Raw genomic sequence first — 26,365 nt, forward strand, 5'->3', positions numbered from 1 at the left:
CAGTGTACAGTTTCCTACAGTCCGACCAACAGCCTAAAACAAGGCTTTTTGCTTTTTCAATTAATCATTTACTGAAATAGTTGGTAATTAATTTTCTGTTGATCAACTTATTGAATAATTGTTTTAGCTCTCATACAAACACAGGATGATTTATTGATCATGTAAATATATAGCCACTTTAAGTGTGTTGATTTCTGGTACAGTTACTGCACAAACTGTGTACTTTAAAGTATAAACATACTGTGTACAGTCAGTATGTAGTGTGACACAGCTGGAGACACAGCTGGAGGCTCCAACCACACCTGTCGTGACTGAACACCGTGATGGAGACGTACTGTGTCACATGGACATCTTCTTGAAACAGTCTGTAACTGTAACAGGAGATATCGAGGACAGATGCATTAACAATGTGTAACAAGTGCAACTAACCTGTCAACAGTTATATGATGATAATAATAATAAATAAATAAATAAGGAAATTAAAAAGAAATCATAAACTCTAATTGAAATGAAATAAAAGAAATATTTGTTAAAGGTTAGCCGGCTAAGCTGAAACAGTGTGAGCTATCAAACATCGCCACCTACTGTCCAGACGCCTTCATTGCACCCAGGGACCCCCTCCCGTCAGGACCGGCCTCCTCCGGTCCGGCAGGGGGCGGTAAAGCCTACAAGAAGCAGAAGAGGAGGAACACTGTCCCCTGCTCTTCCTCTTCCCTCCGCGGCCTCAGAGGTAGGACAGCAGTACCACATATGAAGACAACAATCTGTGTTAAATCTGTCCTAAATCTGCACCATCCCGCTTTTTAATCCGCTGCGATTTGTTCACCATCGTTACACAGCTCGGACGATGTTATATGTTGGTGTTTGGAGGCGGGAATTGTGTTTTAATGGAGTATTTGTGAGGATGCCGGTTTGGTTGCTAGCACATCAGGTGTCCGCCATGTTGGCGGCGGTTGATGATAAAACTGCATCAGTTTAATTTGTTAAACCGCCTTCAGCTCTCAGTCCTCCACAGGAACTGTGCTTTAAAGGGTTAACTACTGTTTCTCGGTCATTCTCTGTGCTGTGGCTGTTAATTAGTGCCGTATCTTAAGCTAACCTGAGCTAATGCTAACGCAGCTAACAGGACTCGTGAGGAGTCCTTCAATGTTTGATTAAATGAAAGCTCTTCTGTCTTACAGATATCTGAAAATGGTCCGCTACTCTCTCGACCCCGAGAACCCGACTAAATGTGAGTAAACGAAGCTGATAGTGTCAACATGGCGGCTGTGATGACTGCTTAGGACACCTTTGGATGAAACATGAAAACAAATAAGAGACAGATCTGAGCTGCTGAATGTGTTGAAGAAGCTGTCTGTTGGACTGAGCTGAGTTCTGCTTCTCAAGCGGTTTCTTTCTGATTTCAGCATGCAAGTCGAGGGGCTCCAACCTCCGGGTTCACTTCAAGGTAAGAAGAATCAAACTATTTATTGCCAAGTAACCTACATTACAAGGAATTTGCCGCTGTCTGATGGTGCTACATTTTTTTAAAACATATAATCTGACAGACAACAAGCATGTAAAAGAATAAGATAAGATGAATAACAAACAGTGCAGTGACCAAAATAAAGTGTCCAGTATTCACCAGTAGGGGGTGCGTGCGTTAGTGTAACGCAGGGGGGACAGGGTGGTGTCCGTTAGTATAACGTATAAGAGAGAGAGGAGTCTCCCAGCTGACGTGTAGAGGTCCTCCAGCTGTGGGCTGCTGTTCTAATGCTGAGACATGAAACACGGCAGGTAATATCTGCGTAGTTCTTCTCACACGACCCTCGTGATAATGACAGGAGCACACGCTTAATAACTAGTCACATGGAACTGATGAGCGCACATGGTTAATAGTTATCATAAATGTTTTTGGCTGAAAGTAAAACTTCACATGTAGGGGCTGGAGCAGGCCGAGCAGGGGTGGTCTGTGGTCCATGCAGGGGTGGAAGGTGGTCTCACCCGGTCCGCCTCACTTGGTCACAGCATCACACACAGAAAAACATCCAACACTTCATTTAAGTTACTGTAGTTATTAGTCTTTTGTTCATGTCTTTCTGCTCCAAGCTGCTGTAACAGCCTGGGAGTTATCTACTTCTGAGTTGAGTAGTCAAGAAAACCTGAAGATAACTGTTGAATTTCAGACAGATTCTTTGCACATGAATAATAATGTGTAATTAACTCGTACATCATGAAACGCTGAGAGTAGAACGGAAAAAAGCTGCTGCTCAGTGGTGTTGACATGTGGCTCAATGTTATGTATTTATGTTAATTGTTGTGTGGATTTGATGTGAGATTAGATCAGTGATCAACACGTTCTCTCAGCGTTGTCTGTCTGATATTAGAACAACGTTCTACCAAACACTGAAGTGTTCCCTTTATAGTTTAGCATGCAGCTTTTATTATAAACTAACCAGCTGACAGTGAAATGATTTAGTACGTAGTGATAAGAGTCTTTTCTAACCTGTTAAGGATCTAAAGCATCTGATTAACTGAAGGTGAACGTCTTTCTCGGGTGTCCTGGTACAGACGAGCTCTCTGCTCTAAATGTCTCCTCCAGTATTCTGTGTGAGAACGCTGAAGCTGTGATTTCGTTCGTCTCTGAGGTGTTTCTATTGTTGTTTGGGTCGTGATCGTTTGTGGATGCTTGTTTTCTTCACCAGAACACCCGTGAGACAGCCCAGGCCATCAAGGGCATGCACATCCGCAAGGCTAACAAGTACCTGAGGGACGTCATGGTCAAACACCAGTGCGTCCCCTTCCGTCGCTACAACGGTGGTGTTGGACGGTGTGCCCAGGTGAGCTGTCAAACTGAAAGCAACTGAAGTGTTTGTTTAAAAGCTGTTATGATGACCTTCTTAGGACACCTTTGGATCAAAGATGAAACTAATCTTTTAATCTGAGCAGCGTTTGTGGACAAACTAAAGTGTAGTACGTTGGATGGAAGAAGCTTTTTTAAACACTTGTTGTTTTCAGGCCAAACAGTTCGGCTGGACTCAGGGACGCTGGCCCAAGAAGAGCGCAGAGTTCCTCCTGCACATGCTCAAGAACGCTGAGAGCAACGCTGAGCTCAAGGTACGTTAGAAGTTAGAAATTACTCCATTTAGCTGCTTAGTGCTGATTTCTGTCAGCTCTCACAGATGAGACTGTAAGGTGTGCTCACAACAAGTCTGTATGAGATGTTAAAGGTCAGGTGTCCCTGGTAGATTCTCCTCACCAACACTTTAACAGCAGGCTGGGTGAAGTGCGTTAATGTCCGTCCTCCTTATCGTTTCTCCTCGTCGCTGTGGATCCACATCCAGACAGCGTCTTCAAGAGGCAACAAACGGTTTTCAGTAGAAACGTCGCCACTTCACTGCTCGTCTGTGTCCGTAGTTTTGTGATTCACGTGAAGTTGATTGCAGTGATGACCATTTAGGACACCTTTGTATCAACCGTGAAAAGAACACATTGAATCTGAGCGATCTGATCTTCACTGTGAATTACATTTATTCTCCTGAGTGTGATCAATACTGTGACTGCTTCTGTCTCAGGGCTTCATTAGAGGAGCGATTACTGTGATTACGTTGTAGTTATCAGCTGTTAGTCAGCGGAGTGAAGACGTCCTGCTGTCTGAAACTAGTGAGGCGTGGTGTCCAGCTGCAGTCTGCTGCTCCATGACTTCAAATGAAAACTAATGGTGGTTTCACTCGGTGCTGCCTGTGTCTTTATGATGTGAGTGGACACTAAAGGAGGAACGGCTCCTGCTTGAAGATGTTCCCTAAATGTTGATGCACATCTGGCTTTTCTTTTTGTGTAATACAGTCAGTAGGTGACTGTATCGTGGGCGAGACTTCAGACTGTTGGACAGACGGTCTGTAGCTCACTGTCTCCTGCTGAACCAGAGACTCAATCGCAGCTCATAGATACAACCTGTTGAGTCCATGTTGCTAACAGCTGCGGTCATCAACTCTAAACTGAGCTTTAGGAACCAGATTATTTGACCGCTGCTCCCGTTTCTGACCCGTCTTCTGGTTGGATGTGGTTTCAGGGCTTGGATGTGGACTCTCTGGTCATCGAGCACATCCAGGTCAACAAGGCCCCCAAGATGAGGAGACGCACCTACCGCGCCCACGGCCGCATCAACCCCTACATGAGCTCCCCCTGCCACATCGAGATGATCCTGACCGAGAAGGAGCAGATCGTCCCCAAACCAGAGGAGGAGGTGGCCCAGAAGAAAAAGGTAAGACCAGGACAAGATGGCCGACGGTGCGTTCAGACAAACGGGGAACCTGCTTGTTGAGTGCAGAGCTGAATATAGAAATAAAATCCTTCCATCAGTTAGTCTGAACGCACTGTGACTGATGATGATGATGTTGCACTGATGACTTCTTAGGACACCTTTGGATTCACCATGAAAGCAAACTGAAAATCTGAGCAACCGAAGCTTTTAACGGGCGTCCCTGTGTGACTAATACCAGTTAATAACCGTTAATAACTGAGCTTGTTTGCCTGCAGGTCTCGCAGAAGAAGCTGAAGAAGCAGAAGCTCATGGCACGGGAGTAAATATGAATAAAACTTGTTATTACAGTCGACTCTCGCTTCTCTTTATTTGACTGACAACTTCTTTATTAATACTATCATTTATACTCTTAATACTGCATGTATCCGATATCCCTCACCGAAGTAACTGGGAAAAGACCAGCAGTGGAAGAAGTACTCAGATATTTTGCGTCAGTAAAAGTATTAATACTACATTACATTGTTGAAATACTCTGGTACAGGGAAGTCAAAAAAGTACAGCAGTATTGGCATCTAAATATACTCAAAGTACTCATTATGCAGACTGGCCCATTTCAGAATATATTTAATGTCACTGGATTATATTTGATGTATTAATGTGAGAAGGTGGAGCTAATGTCGAGTACTTCATATACTGCAGTTTATCTGAATCCACGATGGATTCATTAGTTTTATATTTTGTATTAGTCTGAGTCCACTAAGTAACTGTCAAATGCAGTGAAGTAGAAAGTACTAAATTAACCTATTAAGTGTGGTGGAGTAGAAGTATAAAGAAATAGAAGTACCTCAAGATTGTATTCAAGTACAATACTTGCAGTAAAGGTACTTTGTCTTGTAGAAGACAACACTTCATGTTCAGACGGTTTGAACTCTTCTTCATATTAAAATACAACAAAGTGATTAGACTTCATTTAAGTTTGATCACTGTGTTGATCCGTTAATAAACCTTCCTGCTGAAGGCCTGATATTAATACTCTTATTCCCATGATTTGTGTAGTTTCAGCGATATTTAGAACCAAATCCTTAAAGACCAAAAAAAAAATATGCAAAACTCTGAAGTACAAAAACACAAGTTGTTGGAACTCTGTTATTTTCCATTTGAATTATTATAGATAATCCTTCCTCTTTAGCTGCAGACATCCAGCTCAAAGTTCTCCTGTCTGCCCCCTGGTGGCCTGGAGAGACACGACAGCACACAGATGCGTCACTGCATCAGTCTAAACATGTATTTATATATGTATAGACTCCTTTTAAAGAAGTGGTCTCTTTCTGCAGTTGGTTTACTAAAGGGTCTTTATGGTTTCACAGCCCCACAAACATGTTCAAGAACGTCATAAACAAACTAGTGGAAGTTAATATCCTCCTTAGCTCCTAATCCGTGACCGATAAATATCTAAAACATATTCAGAATGGCTGAAGAAGTTCCATATCAAGTCAAGTCAGTTTTATTTTATATCATAATATGTCAAATATATTCACAATATCATAAATCCCATATTCGAGTCTGTCCATCTGACTCGGATAAAGAAACACATTTCAAATCATCTATAGAAAGTTCAGAAAGCAGATTCTGGTCTCTGGTCGTTGTTTCTGTCTTCAAAGTGTCGAACATCTTATTATCACTGTGTTCAGATCACATCACAAAGAGCAGAAACTCCTGCACTTGGTTTATGGAAGAGTTTCTGCTTCACAGCAGCCAGAGCAACAACAGCTAACAAGCTAAGACTTCATATAAATAATAATAATGTAACGTATATAAATAATATGTATAGAGTCCAGAGAGCGAGGCGGAGTTCAGATGGAAGATTTGTTTCTGCTTCTTGTTCCAGTTCAAGTGGAACCTGTTCCTCATGTGTCAGCAGCTGCTTCAGCTTTGACAAAGTTCACCTTTACAGAGTGCTGATGTGTCAGTGACCACCAGGTGGCGCCTCGGTGTCGCTGTCTGGGCATGGTGGCGCACGGGAGGTGGGGCTGGTTCGAGCCGGTTGGGGGTTCGATCCTCGCTGAACCCTGAGCTGCTCCTGATGGAGGCCCCCCCTTCACGGCAGCTCGGCCGCCCTCAGCCTGTGAATGAGACTCATCGTGGAGGTTCATTTGCTGTCTGTCTTAATCATCTGAACTTTTTAATTCAAACCACTGATGGCAGCTTGTTGAGCTATTAAAGGATTTTAAAGTCCGAAAACGGATCATAGAATAAATAACTGAGCAGAAACTGAAGTACTGAATACATGTACTGACAAATGTACTTTCCACGAGTAGATTTATACTACTACTTCTTTTCTTAAGAAACAGTCAAAGAGGCCGAAGAGATCAAAAACAGTAAAAAGTGGCTCAGCTCGTGTTTCATTGAAACGCCTGTTGAAGGATCGTGGAGTTTATTTAAAAACACAGAATGGAGTCGTCTTGCAGTCTGATCTAATCATTTAACCTTAAAGTAAAAACCAGCTGCGGCTCATTCTGTCCTCAGACACACAAAGACTCAACAAATACAGAAATACAAATGTTTACTTCATTTAACGCACACATATGAAAGAAATACATGTTGAATTGTTTTCTTTGAAACAGAAATAACATTCACTCAAAGTATGAATGAACACGGATCCTGGACTCACCTGAATATACAACACTCATACATGTACTACAGAAAATACACAGTCCGTCAGCACATTTACTAAAGAGATCATGAATATCTGATGTCTGTGTGGAAACATTTCTTTATTGTTCATCATCAAGTCACCTGATGTTTGTGTCTCATTCACATCACAAAACAGGGAAAACACGTGAAAGAAAAACGAAACGTTTTCCTTGTTTGAGGTAAAAGAAATGTGTGAATCCGTTTGTTCAGACTGCAGCATTTTATCTGAAACAAGACGAACTGATTTCACCTCCATGATGTAAAATCTGCGAGTTTTGGAGTCAAATATTTGGGTGAGATGGAGGGAGAGGAAATATATATATATATATATATATATATAAATATACTTTAAAACATAGAAACAGTGAAGGAGTTGAAATCGCTTGTTGTTTGTTCAGTTTAAAGGGTTGAACTTTATTCATTTATTAAACATCTGACCTCTAATAATCATTTATTTGACTCGACAACTGAAGCAGCTGATTATGTCTGTAGTTCCGTTTCTCTCTTTTCTTTGTTATTTAAATCTTCATCTTCTTCTTCGCAAACTAAAGTGTTTCATATTTAATCTTTTTCTGCTCTGATGGCGTCTCATCCAGTAAATCAGAGCCGAGCCGCTGAGCCAATCAGGAGGCCCTCCTAAATCCAGAGGGCCTACGTCACCGTCAGATCATCCAATCAGCACAGAGACCCCCCCTCTCTCTCCGCTGTCCGTTTCCTCCTCTCAAAGTTTGGAGTTTGGAGCTAATAGACAGGAGGACCAGATGATCATGTTTTATTATCTCACAGAACTTCTTGAACTCGGCAGAGAAACCGGCTTTTTATCGTCCTGGTTTGAGAGTGGACCTGAATCCGGGTCTGTCTGCGGGGGACACTGAGTTCCTCCTGCGGTCAGCAGCATATTTCGGGTGCTTCTTTTGCAAGTTGAAGATTCGGGATTTTGCGGTGGATCGAGCCTGAGATGGACTTTGAATGTGACTCCAGAGAAGAGCGGGTTTTTGCTTAGTTCTAGTCTGGACTCTGTCAGGTGCGCAGGGCCCTAAAGACCCAGAGAAACCTGCTCCCGGTTCCTCCAGAGAAGTGGTAATGTTAGCGGTGGGTCAGATGGACGGGTCCCGACAGAGCGCCTTCCTCCTCAGCACCCCCCCTTTAGCAGCTCTGCACAGCATGACCGAGATGAAGACCCCGCTGTACCCGGCTTACCCGCTCTCCTCCAGCGGCCCCAACTCCTCTACCTCACCGGCCACCACCTCTCCCAACCCGGGCGGGATGGCCGTGTCCTCCCCGGGGATCAAAAGCTCCACAGGCCTGTCCTCGGGGCTCGGCTCCCCGCAGCTGTGCTCCTCCGCCACCCCTCACGGAATAAACGACATCCTCAGCCGGCCCACCGCCGGCGCCACGGTGGCTGTGGCCGCCGCCGCCGCCTCCTCCTCGGCGGGGATTCTGTCAGGGTTGTCCCGGTTCAGCAGCCTCAGCCCTCCGCCGCCTCCCGGACTTTACTTCAGCCCCAGCGCCGCGGCGGTGGCGGTGGCCCGGTATCCGAAGCCCCTGGCGGACCTCCCGGGCAGGACGCCGATCTTCTGGCCCGGAGTCATGCAGAGCCCGCACTGGAGGGACGCCAGATTTGCGTGTTCACCCCGTAAGTGTGTGCGGTGTCACTGGAATCGTTTCTAAAAGGTTGTTTGAGTAAAACCTGTTGAGACCAGAGTCTCGGTCTGCTGAATGCTGTGGTGTGTAGAGTTTGACCTTTTTGCCTTACCTTTCAGATCATAACTCCGTGTTGCTGGACAAAGACGGGAAAAGAAAACACACGAGACCCACGTTCTCTGGACAACAAATATTCGCGCTGGAAAAGACTTTTGAACAGACTAAATATCTGGCGGGGCCGGAGAGAGCGCGGCTGGCGTACTCTCTGGGAATGACCGAGAGCCAAGTCAAGGTAATTCAGAACTGCACCGAGAAAAACACCCAAATAACAACGTGACGGAACAACAGAAACCCGCTTCTTTTCCTTTGAGCAGAGAAAAATATTCTTTACTTTTTATAATCTGTTTTTTTTTCCCACATTGAAAAGAAGCAAATTATTTTTCCATCTTAAAATTCTTAATTAATGAATAATCTCATTTTCAGGTTAAACATTGTGTCCTGGTCATGTTGGGATCTATTTGCTTCATATTTTCTGTTTGTCTTTTTGCCCAAATTAACGAAATCTTCTTCTTTCGTTTATTTATTTTTTATTTCAAATTAATTTATTTGTAAAATATTAGAGGCCTTTCTATCATTTGAGCACGAGCTTCATTTGATCCTCAGCTGCTCCCATAATGCATCATGTGTATTTCTTGCATCTGGCTTTTCATGTGTATTTTTCGTCTTTTGTTTTGCATGTTTTAATATAAAATTCGCTGTCGAAATAAAGTTGAATTATTCTAATATTTATCCTAAATCATGATTAGCCTACTGTATTGATTTGAATGGAGAACAGTGTCCTTATTTGTGGAGCATGAAATATAAAAAACGTGAGAAAGTGACCGGAGTTCTGTGTGTGTCGCTCAGGTTTGGTTCCAGAACAGAAGAACTAAATGGAGGAAAAAGCACGCGGCGGAGATGGCCACCGCCAAGAAGAAGCAGGACTCGGAGACGGAGCGGCTGAAGGGAACCTCGGAAAACGAAGACGAAGACGACGACTACAACAAACCTCTGGACCCGAACTCGGACGACGAGAAGATCACACAGCTGCTGAAGAAGCACAAGCCCTCCGCCGCGCTGCTGCTGCACACGTCGGAGAACGACAGCTCGTAACTCCGCGTCTGTTTCCGGAGACGAGACTCGGACTCGTTTCTCCACATCTCATTTTGTTTTCTTGTGTTTTTTTGCACGCGGATGGAGGTGATGATGGTGATGAGCTGAAGAACATTTTATGGCCGAACACACGGACTGGACTCAGAAGAGCTCCTTAACTTGTAAATAGAGACGTGAGTTGTGTCGATAGAAATGATCTGCGGTGAATAACTCCAGTGTTTTTGTACAGACGCGCTGATCTCAGGTCAGCTGAAAACACTCGTTTATTTCGTTTTATATTTCAGTCACAAAATAAGTTCAGCGGGTCCGTGAAGGCCTCTTGACTCATCAATAGCAAATTAGGAGGAGATCCTGAACGCACCACACGCACCTGTACAGACACGCAAACCGGCAGAAATATTTCCTCACGCACACTTTTATTTTATTTATATGTTTTAAGTTGTGACTGGCGCCTGCGCAGTTGTGTATCATTGCAGGTTAATGTAATGCACTTTTATTTAATAAAAACTCAAATGTTTGTTGTTGTTTTCACCCGATAAATGTTAATTAATGCAGCTGTTTAATTAATTCATTAATAACGGAATTGATTACTGAATTAATGACGAGCAAAGTAGCCAATAGATCATCTGTCTTAATTAATATAAAATCAATTTTCATTACTTAACCCCTTTTATTTCTACTGCGATGCTGCTGTCGTCTATTCTACAGGCAGAGCATTTATTATTATTATTATTATTTTCGTTTCAGGGGCCTTTGATTGTGTTTTATTTGATTTCCAGCGCGTTCAAACATTCAAACATTTGAATCTAAAAGCAGAAACAGACTCACGTGATGTGCGGAAGCTGAAGCAGCATGTTGATGTTGCGTTCAGTGACTGAAGCTTCGCGGTTTCATCAGCAGCTCGTTTTCTCTCTGATTGAAAACGCAGTGAAGCGACCTGCTGCCGCTCAGATTAAACTCAACACATGTGGATCCAGCTGCAGGTCACGTGTCTGAATCTGAGGCCAGAACATGTTTATGAACGAAACAATAATTCATCAAACGAAAGAAAGAAGATGGTTTATATTTTCAGTGACACGTGAGGGCTGACTTTATTTCCTCTTTGAAAGTAAACCGCAGTGTAAAAATAATATTAATATTTTCTAAATTAATCAATTTATTTCCTTTGAATATATATTTTTGTTTTCTTCTGACTTCATTAAAAACAATATAAAGAGACGTCACTTTGAAACAAAGCATACATCTTTGTTATGACACAAATATATATTTATTGTGTCAGAGAGGCTTCTGCCTTCAACAGCAGCAATCGAACAGACTAATCAGCATTAATCACAGATGTAGATGATATGAAAAGAAATCCATTTAAGACCCCAAACAGAAGAAATGAGTTCAGTTTAGCTCAGCTTTCTATCTGAGCTGTGTTTCTTCTTCTGTCTTTGAGTGACAGACTGGTTCAGTTGATCTCCTTTCATTTCATTTCATTGATTATCAGCTTCATTAAAACAGAAGCTCCTGAATCACAAACGGAACTGAACAATTTCAAATAGAAACAGCAAATCCTGCTAATTCAATTAAGATCCCATCATTAATTGTAAGTGAATTTTCACCTAATCCAAAGCATGAATTACAGTTAATTAGTAATTAATTGAAACGTCATGTCTGACATTTTTGTGGATCAGCTTGTCGCACTCGGCCTTCTTCTTCTTCTTCTTCTTCTTCTTCTTTTGTTTTATTTGAGCTGAAAACAAACACATGAACAGGATGACGCGTTTGTGTTCAGTGTTTTTTTTAGGGCTCTGAGGACGTGAACACAGTCTGAGCTGAAACTCTTCTTCACTGGAAACAATTCTAGTAGAAACACTGAGGTCGTGATTTTTACCTCAACATGATTGTTGTTGGCTTTCAGATTAAAATGCTTCCTGCAGACCAGAGGAGCTCAAACTGTGTCCTGTTCATCATCTCACGACCCCTGAGACCTATCTTGTGACCCTTCAGAGGGTCCCGACCCTCAGGTTGGGAACCGCTGTCCTACGTGAAGGTCTGCTGCACAAAAACACTCAATAACTTGTTATGACACATTTTTATTTGCCAGAAAACAGCCTCATTCAAATATACTGAGAACAAAAACAGCCTTAAAAAGCTCATCGTATATAATACAGCTGAAACACTTAATGATTAATCGATTGACAGAAATATTATTGTAACAACTGATTCATCGTTTCAATAATTTATTTCAAGCAAAATGTCAAAAATGGCGTCCAGCTTCTAAACTCATAATAATAACTGAACATCTTTGGTCGGTCGGACAAAACAAAACACCTGAAGACGTCATATCTTCACCTGACATTTCATAGAAAAAAAATATTAATCGATTAATGAAGGAAACAGTTTTGTTTTGAGAAGTTTAGTTTAGTTTATTTGACAGAAAGAAAGGACGACTGCAGGTCACATCGGCAACCATAAAGTCCAGTTTCCACTGTGGTCCATGAACACATCATGTACCATCAAATCAATAAATACCATATTTATATATGAAATATAATAAAACAACAATAAATCACTGAGTTCATTAATAAGCGACAGATTAATCCATAATGAAAATAACTCATGTACATTTACTCAAGTACTTATTTTGAGGTACTTGTACTTTACTATTTCCATTTTATACCACTGTATAATTGTACTGCAAAGGGACATATTGCACTTAATACTGCACTACATTTATTGCTGCTAACATTCACTCTGCAGAGTCAGATTATTAATAAAATATACGCAACAAATAAATGATAACGTATTATTATATATTAAGCTACTCAGCAGTATTTAAAGCTATACACACACACACACACACACACACACACACACATATGTATAAATAATTATAATCCAATAAATAAATATATATATATATATATATATATATATATATATATATATATATATATATATATATATATATATATAATTCTTCATCATGAATACTTTCACATTTTGAATGCAGGACTTTTACTTGTATTATTATTATTATTATTATTATTATTACATAGTATTTTTACACTGTGGTGTTACTATTTATGCTACTACTGTATTTACTTTATCGAATTATATATTACAATACAAATATATAAAATAACTTTACAAACAACATTACAATTCAACACATTATTAATTATTTTATCATATAATTAACTCATTAATGAATGAGGAAACCAAGATCAAAGAATCACTTCTGTTCATGTTAGAACTGAAAACATCAGTTGATTAATAAATATAGTCAAAAATAATTAACAACTATTTTGGTAATCAATTAATTGTTGAGTCATTTTTTATGTCCTCTGTGTCAGATGTTTTATATCTCAATAAAGTGGATCTCCGTGGTAACGGGCATGTTATAAATACAGAGCTTAATTGATTCATTGAGAAGTGATTGGGAGGTGATTGGGAGGTGTGAGGAGGTGACGTGGTGCTTCCTGTCTGACTGTGAGCTTTGATGTTGGTCTCCTCTCTTTTAAAGAGTCTTCAGCCATCTTTGTTTTTAGCTCAAATAAAGCAGCAGACACGTCAGCGACCAGAAGACGAGCTGCTCCGGAGACATGACGCTTTGTCTTCATTTGTTACTTTTCACATTTCATTCAATTCATTTAGTGACATTCAACCGACAGGACTTGAAATGAGGTAAATAAGGTTTTATGTTTTTTTATGGTTTAGAAAACAAATAAAATATGATTTGTTCTTGCAGGAGTCGTCAGCTTTGCTTAGAAAAATGGCCGAAACAGGAGCTACAGCTAACTAGCTTCCACTTCCTGGGTGAAAGCTAGCCTAGTTAGCTTAGCTTCAGCTTTTGAGGTAGCACCGTGGGGAACGTCTGTGTTGTGAGGAGGTAACCATGACGACAGCGTCAGCACTGTGAGGCTCCAGGTGGAGTTAACAAGCCCTCTGGTGACTCCAGGTGTGGAGGAACATTGCTTTTATGTGTTCCAGGTGTGGTGAACACGGCCCCCGGCCCTCAGGGACCCCCTGCAACATCTGTTCACTCACTTCCTGTCCCAGCCTGATCTACACCCACGATCCTCCTCCACCAGCCTGATCTCTCTACACCCACGATCCTCCTCCACCAGCCTGAGCTACACCCACGATCCTCCTCCACCAGCCTGATCTACACCCACGAGCGTCCTCCACCAGCCTGGTCTCTCTACACCCACGATCCTCCTCCACCAGCCTGAGCTACACCCACGATCCTCCTCCACCAGCCTGATCTACACCCACGATCCTCCTCCACCAGCCTGATCTCTCTACACCCACGATCCTCCTCCACCAGCCTGATCTCTCTCTACACCCACGATCCTCCTCCACCAGCCTGATCTACACCCATGAGCCTCCTCCACCAGCCTGATCTACACCCACGATCCTCCTCCACCAGCCTGATCTACACCCACGATCCTCCTCCACCAGCCTGATCTCTCTACACCCACGATCCTCCTCCACCAGCCTGATCTCTCTCTACACCCACGATCCTCCTCCACCAGCCTGATCTACACCCACGATCCTCCTCCACCAGCCTGATCTCTCTCTACACCCACGATCCTCCTCCACCAGCCTGATCTACACCCACGATCCTCCTCCACCAGCCTGATCTCTCTACACCCACGATCCTCCTCCACCAGCCTGATCTCTCTACACCCACGATCCTCCTCCACCAGCCTGGTCTACACCCACGATCCTCCTCCACCAGCCTGATCTCTCTACACCAACGATCCTCCTCCACCAGCCTGATCTCTCTACACCCACGATCCTCCTCCACCAGCCTGATCTCTCTACACCCACGATCCTCCTCCACCAGCCTGATCTCTCTACACCCACGATCCTCCTCCACCAGCCTGATCTACACCCACGATCCTCCTCCACCAGCCTGATCTCTCTCTACACCCACGGTCCTCCTCCACCAGCCTGATCTACACCCATGAGCCTCCTCCACCAGTCTGATCTACACCCACGATCCTCCTCCACCAGCCTGATCTCTCTACACCCACGATCCTCCTCCACCAGCCTGATCTCTCTCTACACCCACAATCCTCCTCCACCAGCCTGATCTACACCCATGAGCCTCCTCCACCAGCCTGATCTACACCCACGATCCTCCTCCACCAGCCTGATCTCTCTACACCCACGATCCTCCTCCACCAGCCTGATCTACACCCACGAGCCTCCTCCACCAGCCTGATCTCTCTACACCCACGATCCTCCTCCACCAGCCTGATCTACACCCACCAGCCTCCTCCACCAGCCTGATCTCTCTACACCCACGATCCTCCTCCACCAGCCTGATCTCTCTCTACACCCACGATCCTCCTCCACCAGCCTGATCTACACCCATGATCCTCCTCCACCAGCCTGATCTCTCTCTACACCCACGATCCTCCTCCACCAGCCTGGTCTCTCTCTACACCCATGATCCTCCTCCACCACCCTGATCTACACCCACGATCCTCCTCCACCAGCCTGATCTACACCCACAATCCTCCTCCACCAGCCTGATCTCTCTACACCCACGATCCTCCTCCACCAGCCTGGTCTACACCCACGATCCTCCTCCACCAGCCTGATCTCTCTACACCCACGATCCTCCTCCACCAGCCTGGTCTACACCCACGATCCTCCTCCACCAGCCTGATCTCTCTACACCCACAATCCACCTCCACCAGCCTGATCTCTCTCTACACCCACGATCCTCCTCCACCGGCCTGGTCTCTCTCTACACCCACGATCCTCCTCCACCAGCCTGGTCTCTCTCTACACCCACGATCCTCCTCCACCAGCCTGATCTACACCCATGATCCTCCTCCACCAGCCTGATCTCTCTACACCCACGATCCTCCTCCACCAGCCTGGTCTCTCTCTACACCCACGATCCTCCTCCACCAGCCTGATCTACACCCATGATCCTCCTCCACCAGCCTGATCTCTCTACACCCACGATCCTCCTCCACCAGCCTGGTCTCTCTCTACACCCACGATCCTCCTCCACCTCTCAGGCACAAATCCTCACATTTGAGAAGCTCAAACTAACAAAAGTTAGTTTCGATTATTGAGAGCGAAACAAGAGAAAACGCTGAATATGATGAGGAGAATATAGTGCCGACAGTGAAGATGAAAGTGATTATAAACAAAATAAATGCAGCTTTATTCTTGTTGTTTGCAGCCTGATGAATGTAAATAATAGACCATAGCTCACAATGAAGCAGCAACATTTGAGACAAAGCTTTTATTTTTTATTGTTGTTTATTTGTTGTTTTTTATGTTTATTTCAGCTGTTTGAGAGAAACTGGCCCAGATTAGACCTTCAGTGTGTCAGAATAATTTAACCTGCTGTCTGAAATGGAATCCAGCCTGTTGGCAGCTCTCGGCCTGCAGCTCTACCTGTTGACTCTCCACTAAATCTTTTCCTGTTTGCTGGCGTGACTAATGTGTTAGTGTTAGCCGATCTTTATAAAGAGCCCATTGACAGGCTCTCAGTTGACCATGTACTACAAGAGATTACACACAAGGACATGTGTCACGGGGGGCTGCGGCTCCCACAGACATGAATGGTGGTCTTATCTAACCCGCCTGGAGTCCTGTGATAAGGAGCGCCTTGGGATCCTCCATTATGAGGAGCTAACGGGCCACACAGCAGCAGCAGCAGCCTCCTCCTCCTCCTCCCCTCTCGCTGCTTCCTCCCTTTAAACACACATTCATGCTTGAGTGGAAACATTGTGCGAGCCGGTGCCCTGAACGCACCACGTTCTGACAGAATGTAATTCATTCCTGCTGCTCACTGAGTGCAATAATCAGCGGCCCGTAGGGTATGGAAATAAAGTCAGTGTTAATTGCTCTGTCTGCTTGAGCAAGTTAATGACAACTTATGTGAATCATTAACTGAATCCAGGGCTGTGTGGGGTCTTAAAGCAGGTGCTCCTCCGCAGGAAGACCTCACCTGCTGGCTGGGTGTTGAACGTGGATCATCTGATGGAGGAGATATAATCTGTTATCAGCAGGTCCCTCAGCCCTGGGTGCTAACCTCCTTCAAGTATTTATTCGGAGATAATCTCCTTTAATGATGTTTCACCTCCTCCTCTGTCTCTGCAGCGTCTCCTGTACACCAGCTTATGAACAGGTGTCCTCGCGCGGCAGAGACTTAGAACAAACACAGTAACCGCATAATAAAAGGTAATCCATGCAGTGTGTGGATGATTGTGTCTCTACAGTATTACGTCCCTGAAGCTGAACAGACACTGTTTTATGTATCTTGTAGAACCTGCTGCAACGTGGAGCTCACATCGAACGTAAGCAAAGTTCATTCAAACAAGATGGCTGCTCCTCAATAAAGAGGACAAGAAGACAGAAAGGCAGCGTTAGTCTGTGTGACTCTACTGTGAACAGAGAGAAAGAAGAAATAAAGAAGAAAATGGAGCCGCAGATGGAAGAAAACAGTCTGATCAATAATATGAAAACGAGCTCACTTCAGTTTAGAACAGACCTTTTGACCGTGGATCTGCTCAAAGTGCAGACGGACCAGAAATCCAACAGATTCATCAGGTGATGAATCAGACGTCCTGACTCCTCCCCAGGGCTAAAGTGGGGCCGAACCCGGTGCAGAGTCAGCCCGACTTCAAGGTCGGATGTTTCTATCGAGATGCCATGAATCTCACCAAAGTCTTGTTTATGTGCGAGACACCTTGAAACTGCTGACCAATCACAGCGTGCAGTGGGTGTGATGTCAGAAAGTTGGTTTCAGAAAGTTATGCAGTACAGCCCCCCCCCCGTGGGAGGACGGAGGCCTCAACTGTGTCAGAACAAAGCAGAGCAAACTATTATGATTAATTATGAGGCTGAAGTCGGTCATGGCCCTCCTGCAGGATGGACGCTGCTGAAAAGCTGCCTGTTACTCCTCCTGCTGGTGGGGGGGGGGGGGGGGGGGGGCTAAGTAATGACAAAATGAGCACCTTCAGTAGACTCTGGCAATGAAAAACCCTGCCCTCATCACCCGAGTCTTTTGTTCTGAATTTTATTAGCACTAGCCACGCTAAAATAACCTGTTAACACGTATCATAGTGCAGCAATAATAACCTCCTCAATCATATTTTAAAAGTCACGTCAAGGCGGCCGCCGTAATTCATCTCTATGCAAATATCTGGGTGTCAGGCCATTAGTGTGTTGCTACAGGGGTTTTATTAAAATGCATTCTTCCCCCTCTCTTCGTACTCAGGACTTATAAAACATGAGCCCTGTTGCACAAGAATTATAGCAACTATTAGGGAAACATATGGACAGCATGCACTCTGCAAATAAAACGCAGCAGATAAAGTGGCAGGTCAGGGTGGGGGGGCAGACACTTAGGAAATGGCACTGAAGTAATAGATTGTGCCCGGCTGTCTGATGCAGACCTGGAAATCAAAGCCTGATTATACATTCATTGGGGTGGGGGCTCCACCCCCACCCCCCCCCCATAGCTGGCATTAGTGGCATGGCAGAGTGTCTCAGTATCATAAATTGAGACGACACTAAAAAGGTAATAAACTGCATTAGACCTTTAATGAAATTAAAACAATGGAGACAGACTCATTCACTGATGAGGAGACGAGCTGTGTGCTCACTAATACTCACTAATACTCACTAATAATTCTACAGCTGCTGTACTGCATATTAGTATCGTGTACTGACCGTTCTTTGTGGATGTACATGATTGGTAACGTTTTCCTGCTTCATACTAACCCTGAATCAATGTTCCCTGTCATGTGTTCTTATGATGGCCGTGATGAAGGCCACAGGCCGAAACCTCTTCTGACTCCGACTGTAGCAGTACAACGTCCTCTCTGTTATATACAACATGTTGTATTGCAGTATAACACGTTGTATTGCTGTAGAACATGTTGTATTGCAGTATAACATGTTGTATTGCAGTAGAACACATTGTATTGCAGTACATCGTCCCCTCCTTGTATTGAGCTCATAGAGACATCAGGACTCACTTTCTCCTGATGAGGCGCTGCAGAGACTGACGACCCCCCCCCCCCCCCCCATTATCTGTCATCTGACAGTTTATCAAAGTCAGAGGATCCTGTCATGCTTGTGTGAACGGTGGATTTTTCTCTTTTATGGAGTCATTAATTTCACGTGGATCATTAGCCTCCACACAGATCCCTGTTTTGACGAATGCATCTGGTGAATTATGAACACAATGAGCTTCCTCCTCCTCCAGCAAGCACCACATGATAAACAGGGAGACCCCCAGCACATTACCCAGATGTGTTTTTGGGGGTGTCCGTCACTCCATTACAGAGAGGAAGGCTCACTTATACAGAGGCCACATGACATATGTGACCGTCGACTGTGGGAGCATCTGAGGAAATATAACAAGCGGAGATGAAACATGAAGCAGCTTATCGTCCCGACGTGAAACGTCTCATGTTGTGGGAAGAAGGAAGAAGTGACACTTCAGAGGCGTTTATTAGAAAAGGTGAACATGTTAAACTTCACACAGGAGGTGATTCATTTTGTCCTCACACTGACAGTCTGACTCGCTCCTACTTGTTTGGTTCCAGAGTCGCTGAGAGTTTGATTCGTTTTAATTCATCTTCAAGGTGACGTCACACGTGAGCTGGTTGTTCTAGGATGTGTTGAACGGTACAAGTGAAGAAATGGCATCTAAACTGGGATACTCATTCATTTCAATGGAAACATGCAAGAGCCACGCCACAACAATGACTCCTGAGGTTTAATGAAAAGGACTGGATGTTGATGGATATGAGGAAGATGATGAAGGTGGAGGAAGAAGTTGTCTGTTTAGGCCCGTCTGGGACAGACTCAGCGTTGGGGGGTCTGCGACTCTTCGTCCATGTCGGTCAACGGTTCAAATTTCAAAGTTCACCAAACCTGAACTTGAGAAATGAGCTCAGGTGAACTCCGTGCTGATTCCATGGAGATACACTGAGTTATAAATGCTGGTGAGATGAGCTTTGACAGTTAAGAGTCCATGATTCATATATATACATATTTAGGTTAGATGAGGATGATTTAAAGTAAGGTAACACAGTCACATTAAGGAACTCAAATGTATAACAATATGGTTCAGTTAGGTTTAATAAAAATACAAGTACAGACATTTTAAAGCCTTTGGTCTTTTCATTGGTCGGTGGTTGTCAGTCAGTGACACCTGTGTGATTGGCAGCAGGTGAGGAAGAGGAGGAAGAGGAGGCAGAGGGGGGACAGAGACACGGCAGGTCCGCCGCTCGGCGCTCAGTAACCGGAGGAAAGAGCAGCAGCAGCCGGTGAAGAAGCTGCCGGACACGTTTCTATGTTCATTAGGCAGAAGTTCGCGTGTGTAGTGACATCTGCTTGTTCCTGAAACAGTGTGTTTGTTAGCGGCTAAGCTAGCGGGAGAATAAGGATGCTAACTGTTTAGCTAAGCTGCTAATTAACGACGTGCATTGGCATCATCGGCTAACTTTAGCTGTAGCTAGTTAGCTTGTGTGAGCCTGGACCCGACTCTGGACCCGACTCTGGATCCGACGCGGTGACGCGGTGAAGGCCGCGACGGTCCCCGGATGAAGACTCGTGTCGGACTCCTCAGGTGTTTCGCGGTCAGAGAGCTAACAGTTGGCGCTGTTGATGACCGGAAGTAGCCTTCCTTCAGTTCGCGCTGCCGGTCTCTGCTGGACTGAGACGCAACTGTGAGTTCAGTTTAATGTCTTTATTAATCTTCACCTTCTTCATGTGAAATATAAAGTAGAGAAGTTGCCACAGTAACTGATTGGTTGTCGTTGATCCATATATCTGATGTTTAATGGGGATCTTTTGGGACGGTGTGATATGACCTGTTCTTGATGTCTGGGCTCACTTCAGCCTGTTCAGGACTCTGGCCTCTGTGTGGGACACGGTCCTGGATGCAAACTGTGGAAGTTCACCAGATGTGTTGCACATGTTTTTGTTGTTTTTGTTGTGTTTGTGTAATTTGCTGACCTGCACCTTTAGTACAAAGAGTGTGAGTGATGAGTCCAGGAGCTGCAGCCAGCCCACAGAGGTCATGAGTGTAACTTTAACAAACAGCAGTCCGTGAGAGGAGAGCCTATTGATATTTAAATTGGATTGTTCTTTGTGTCTGTTGAAGCTTTGGTTGGGATTTCTTCTGTGACCTTGTTGTCTCCACCGGACGCGCGCTCAGCCTGATCCGACCTGCCGGCCCGCTGTTTGGTTTATTGACTGACCGCAGACACGCTGCTGCACCTCCATTGGCTTAAATGGGTTTTCATTTTTTATTGGCAGGCCGGTGACGGGTTGTTTTGTCCAGGCTCTTTACACTTTAACAGCTCGGGGTATCAAAACGTGTTTTACTAGCTGCTGTAAAATCAAACAAAATGAAATAAAATCAAAAGCAGACGTGCGGCCGGCTGTGCTCAGCAAAAACAAGTCCAGGATTTAGAGCAAAGTGTGTTTATGTAGCGCTTATTCATGCTGGGGAAACCATCATCCTTGTTAAAGTAATTACAAAGCAAGTCAAACAGGCCGTGATAAAGCTGCAGACATCCAGTGAGAGATATGTGACCAGCAGTCCTCCTCCTGTAAGTTCAGTCTCAGGTCTAACCTCAGACTGAAGGATCTGGATCTTCTTTACTGTCATGAGGTTTATAATAACCTTCAGTGTAATAACTCTTTAACACTGACACACCTGCTGAATTTAAAGAAAAGATATTGATAGGAATATATTAAACTTTATGTTTGACAGGAGGTCAGTGTGACGAGCATCATTATATATTCGTTTGTTCCAGTTTTAACAGTGATGGAAACAGTTTAAATGTATGTTACTGTAGGATTAATCCATTATTCTACACCAAAAACAAGAGTTAATTAAAAATAATACTTTTATTTCCCAGAGTGCTTGTTTGTTCATTTTAGGGCTGCAACTAACGGTTATTTTCATTAGTGATTAATCTGCTGATGATTTGTTTTGTCTGATATTTATTCCAGTTGATCCAAAACCCGAAATATTGAGTTTACCATCATGTTAAGACAAAGAAAAGCAGAAGCTGCAACCATCAAATATTTTAGCTTGAAACTTAAATGATTAATGGATTGTTAAAACAGTTGACATGACAGATATGATATTAATAATATTCTAATAAATAAAGTATAATATTTGTGGCTGTGAGAAGATCTGCTCCCTCAGCTCCACCATCAGGGGTTAAAGTCTCAGTAACAGTCTCCCTCCTTACCAATGCAAATATGGCTGACCGAGCTAAATGGCAGGTCTTGGCACTGTGAAAGTAGTTCACGTGTGAGCCAGGTCAGACCAGAACCACAGAGTCCACAGCAGCAGCAGGGATCAGACGGTGACCTCGAGTGGACCCGGTCCCTCAAAGTGCTTCAGCCAGTAAAGCGACTCCCTCCTGAGCTCCTGCACCTTTTCTACCATCTGACAATAAATAACTCCATGAAAAATGAGGAGGGGGGGGCCCACAATAACCTGCTGAACTTGAGAACCTCTTCTCATCGATTATGGAGATCTCTCCGCCGCTGACCCGGACTATTATGAGTCTTAAGTATTGATTAAATGCGCAGAGGAAAATACTTTGGCAGTTAAATCAGACGTTCATTCGATTAGCTTCCCCTCGCCGCCGCTCCACATCAACCGCTATTTAAAAGGATTTCATTTCTGTGTATAAGCTGTGTTGTCTGGAAATTAAATTAAGTCTGGTGCAATGTTAATGCGGAGTGACCTTGGGTGGGTGAATGACCTCTGACCTTTGACCCAGGGGGGCGTCTGGTCATAAGGGAAGTAAAGGGAGGTTCTGAGGCCCATGCACTTAAGCCCCTCTCTGTTGCGGGTCTCCTCTGATTCGGCACAGACACATCAAATCATTCTGCGTTCAGATCAATAGACTCTCTGAGGTTGACTTCATAAGTAGGTCATAAGAAGCATTTGGGGTATTAGCGTCGGGTGAGATGAGTTCATGCTCCTGCCTCGGACCCACAGAGGGAATGTGCACTCAAACTGAGCTCACGTGTTATCTGGACACTTCATCAATACATCTGGATATTGATAACTTGTTCCAAATCTGTGATGTTAAAGGAGCTGCAGCAGCTTCTATTAATGGTAAAGTAATTAAACATCTCTGCTGTGACGATTATTGTGACACAAATCATGAAACTGGTCTGTAGCTTTATAGCTTCATGTGCTGCACTTTCACAGTTTCACATGTAGAGATATTTCACAGCAGACGTTAACATCCATAAACTCGTTTATAGCAACAATCCCTAGTTTAATAAATAGCCAGGACGGTTACAAGTAATAGATTCATTGATCGGTCATCAGGCACAAACCTGATCGATCTTTTTGCTTAAAATATTTATATATCATTAGAAGAAAACCACAAGATAATATATTTGTATTCAATCAGCAGATATTCTTTCTGAATGGAAACATACAGAGAGTGTTGCATTATGGGTTGTTAGCCTTAATGTTGCTAGGCTAGTGAATTTCTTCCAGTCTGGTTATAGTGAGTCTGTTGGAGTCAGTCGACCCGGTTGTACCGCCTCCTGAAACGTTACTGCCGACTGCAGAAACACAGCGTGGACTGAAACATCTGTCCAACAGCTGGGAAGGACTGCTGTCACAGAGGAAGAGGAGCTCACGAAGACAAAAGGACGTCAGAGAAAGTGTTGTACATTCTGCTTTTTACTTTCACCTTGATATTCTGCCCAACACGGATCATATAGTCGATCAGTTGATCCTCACATGTCGACTGGTTCTGTGAGATTAAAAATGAACCACAGTCGTCCTCAAGTGTTTTTCCCATGAAGTCGGACAGTTTCACTGTTTCTGATGAATGTTAACAATTATCATAACTCTCTCCTCGCCCTCTGTTTCTGACTCTCTGGAGGATCTTTTGTGTAATCGATTGCAGGCTGAGTTTATCAGATGTGCAGCGCAGTGGTTTCCACTCACTGGAGGGTACAGACGGGTACCCAAACCTGGTATTGAACAGGACCCAGGGCTGATAAGCTCTGAAGTTATCGGTTGTGCTCTCAGTATTAGAAAAATTAAGAAAATAGATTTATTGCAGAGTTCTGTAGTTCATCTCTTGTGGCCTCGTCCACCTCAGGTATGTTATGTATGCCGGTAGCTCACCTGGTAGAGTGAATACCACGTGTCAAGGCTGAGTCCTTAATGCAGTGGACCGGGTTCGAGTCCCCCCTCCATCTCTCTACTGTATAAATGCCAGTAAGTAACTATTAGCCAGCTGCTGTTTAGCTATAAATATGGATGCGTTGGTGACAAACCAAAGTACCGAGTAGTACTACTGTTAGTCTTAACGATGGACGGACAGATCCAGTGTCAACACACACTGAGAGGTGCAGGAGAGGCTCTGATTTATGAGCTCAGGAGCAGGAACAGACCCTTTTATGGAGCTGGTCCTGCCTGGGAAAGTTGGTACACATGATAGAAAGTTGTCAGCTCCATGCAGATGGAGGTGGAGGCCGGCCGCTCGACACAAGGCTCAGATTGTTTCTTGTTTTCTCGCTCAATTCACCGCAGGACTATAATGCTGTTTCCCATGCTCACCGAGGCCCCTGCGTTTGTTCAGTGATGTCGCAACTGGGCGTTAATGCCTCTTTAGTTATGTCACCCCGAGCAGCTGAGGAGGCGTCTCTGTCTCTTCGCCGGGGAGCCGAAGGATCCTGTTAACCCCGTCACCTCCCGCCAACAGTAACTGGACCGTCAGCCCTGAACCACATTCACACAGATGCACCAGTGAAACTATCGTCAAAGTGATATAACATCCTGACTCCTCTCGCATACGATGAGGGAAACAGTCCGAACACCATTAGAGCAGATTCCTCAGATGGAGTGATTAGGAGCAGAGCCAAGTCAAGTCCTCTGTCTGTACGGGAGAGCACTTCCTTTTGGAGAGCAGTTGATTTAGGAAAATGTACAAGCTGAATAAACCTCCTCAGTCTCCCTGGCCAACACACACACACACACACACACACACACACACACACACACACACACACACACACACACACACACACAGGTGTGAGTTACAGAGCTGATTCAAACAGAAACTGTTGTGGTTTCTGTCCAGTCAGAGAGTTTTGGTTATTTGGTGTTTGAGACGTCTGACAGTTCGTCCACACGTCGCCTTCTCTTTGTCTCAGCCGTCCGTCCGGACGGACTAAGACTAAACTTTGGTTGTTTGCCAACTGATGGAGGACGAAGAAGAAGATATTTTCAGGTTGTTCAGGTGTTTCTCTGCGGGCGGACGAAATGCTATTGGTGTTGTTTTCGCACCAAAGCGGCGTTTTTAAAATGTAGGCGGCTTAATGTAGCTGTGCCACCAGCTCACTGCAGCGGAGCTGAACAGCATTTAGTTTGAATTGAAGGATTTGAAATGTTTAAAGAATTCAACAGCAACTTGTGTTCCTGAAACTGTTAGGCTATAGAATAACACTCATTTATAGTTTTCTAGTTTTGGAACTTTAACCATGCCTTTACCGTAGTTTATTCTATATTTATAGCTGATATAGTTTATAGCGTCGTGTCTGTGCAGATACTGTAGAAAGATTTCAATATTTATAAAAAGAAAAACATCTCCGTCTGTCCTCAAGATGAAGCTGTAATCTCATCTCTAATCCTGCGTTCCTGATATGAGTCCACATCACTGAAGGACTCAAACCACAACTCTGTCACTCAAGGCGAGCAGTGAGACAGGCAGGCGAGCAGTGAGACAGGCAGGTGAGGAGTGAGAGAGACAGGCGAGCAGTGAGACAGGCAGGTGAGGAGTCAGTGAGACAGGCAGGCGAGCAGTGAGACAGGCAGGCGAGCAGTGAGACAGGCAGGCGAGGAGTGAGAGAGACAGGCGAGCAGTGAGACAGGCAGGTGAGGAGTCAGTGAGACAGGCAGGTGAGGAGTGAGAGAGACAGGCAAGCAGTGAGACAGGCAGGTGAAGAGTGAGACAGGCAGGTGAGGAGTCAGTGAGACAGGCAGGTGAAGAGTGAGAGAGACAGGCAAGCAGTGAGACAGGCAGGTGAAGAGTGAGACAGGCAAGTGAGGAGTCAGTGAGACAGGCAGGTGAGGAGTCAGTGAGACAGGCAGGCGAGGAGTGAGACAGGCAGGTGAGGAGTCAGTGACACAGGCAGGTGAGGAGTCAGTGACACAGGCAGGCGATCAGTGAGACAGGCAGGTGAGGAGTCAGTGACACAGGCAGGTGAGGAGTCAGTGACACAGGCAGGCGATCAGTGAGACAGGCAGGTGAAGAGTGAGACAGGCAGGTGAGGAGTCAGTGAGACAGGCAGGCGATCAGTGAGACAGGCAGGTGAGGAGTCAGTGACACAGGCAGGTGAGGAGTCAGTGAGACAGGCAGGCGATCAGTGAGACAGGCAGGTGAGGAGTCAGTGACACAGGCAGGTGAGGAGTCAGTGACACAGGCAGGCGATCAGTGAGACAGGCAGGTGAGGAGTCAGTGAGACAGGCAGGTGAGCAGTGAGACAGGCAGGCGAGCAGTGAGACAGTCTGTTGCTGAGTGTTAAACCTGCTCTCTGTGTTTTAATGCAGCTGAATTCAACATGTCGTTCTTCTCATTTACATATTCTTCT

At 44.6% G+C, this 26,365-nt stretch overlaps 2 protein-coding genes and 4 non-coding genes across 6 annotated transcripts; all 6 read left to right on the forward strand.

Annotated features, from left to right (window-relative positions):
• Positions 1-706: 706 nt before the first annotated feature.
• Positions 707-4,595, forward strand: rpl17 (ribosomal protein L17). Its single transcript, XM_070924427.1, has 7 exons — positions 707-730; positions 1,182-1,231; positions 1,407-1,447; positions 2,685-2,819; positions 2,998-3,096; positions 4,052-4,243; positions 4,519-4,595. Exons 2-7 carry the CDS (start codon positions 1,192-1,194, stop codon positions 4,564-4,566), a joined length of 555 nt encoding a protein of 184 aa, XP_070780528.1. The 5' UTR covers positions 707-730; positions 1,182-1,191; the 3' UTR covers positions 4,567-4,595.
• Positions 1,264-1,333, forward strand: LOC139301809 (small nucleolar RNA SNORD58). Its single transcript, XR_011598887.1, has one exon. It is a non-coding gene; the product is annotated as a small nucleolar RNA SNORD58 (small nucleolar RNA).
• LOC139301808 (small nucleolar RNA SNORD58) lies at positions 2,863-2,929 on the forward strand. Its single transcript, XR_011598886.1, has one exon. It is a non-coding gene; the product is annotated as a small nucleolar RNA SNORD58 (small nucleolar RNA).
• LOC139301810 (small nucleolar RNA SNORD58) lies at positions 3,420-3,486 on the forward strand. Its single transcript, XR_011598888.1, has one exon. It is a non-coding gene; the product is annotated as a small nucleolar RNA SNORD58 (small nucleolar RNA).
• LOC139301807 (small nucleolar RNA SNORD58) lies at positions 4,377-4,442 on the forward strand. The gene has a single exon (XR_011598885.1). It is a non-coding gene; the product is annotated as a small nucleolar RNA SNORD58 (small nucleolar RNA).
• Positions 4,596-8,020: 3,425 nt separating the features above from the next.
• Positions 8,021-9,733, forward strand: nkx6.1 (NK6 homeobox 1). Its single transcript, XM_070925039.1, has 3 exons — positions 8,021-8,573; positions 8,701-8,873; positions 9,488-9,733. Exons 1-3 carry the CDS (start codon positions 8,021-8,023, stop codon positions 9,731-9,733), a joined length of 972 nt encoding a protein of 323 aa, XP_070781140.1.
• Positions 9,734-26,365: the final 16,632 nt, after the last annotated feature.

The sequence above is a fragment of the Enoplosus armatus genome, chromosome 18 (genome assembly GCF_043641665.1).
Source record: "Enoplosus armatus isolate fEnoArm2 chromosome 18, fEnoArm2.hap1, whole genome shotgun sequence".
Classification (NCBI taxonomy): Eukaryota; Metazoa; Chordata; class Actinopteri; order Centrarchiformes; family Enoplosidae; genus Enoplosus; species Enoplosus armatus.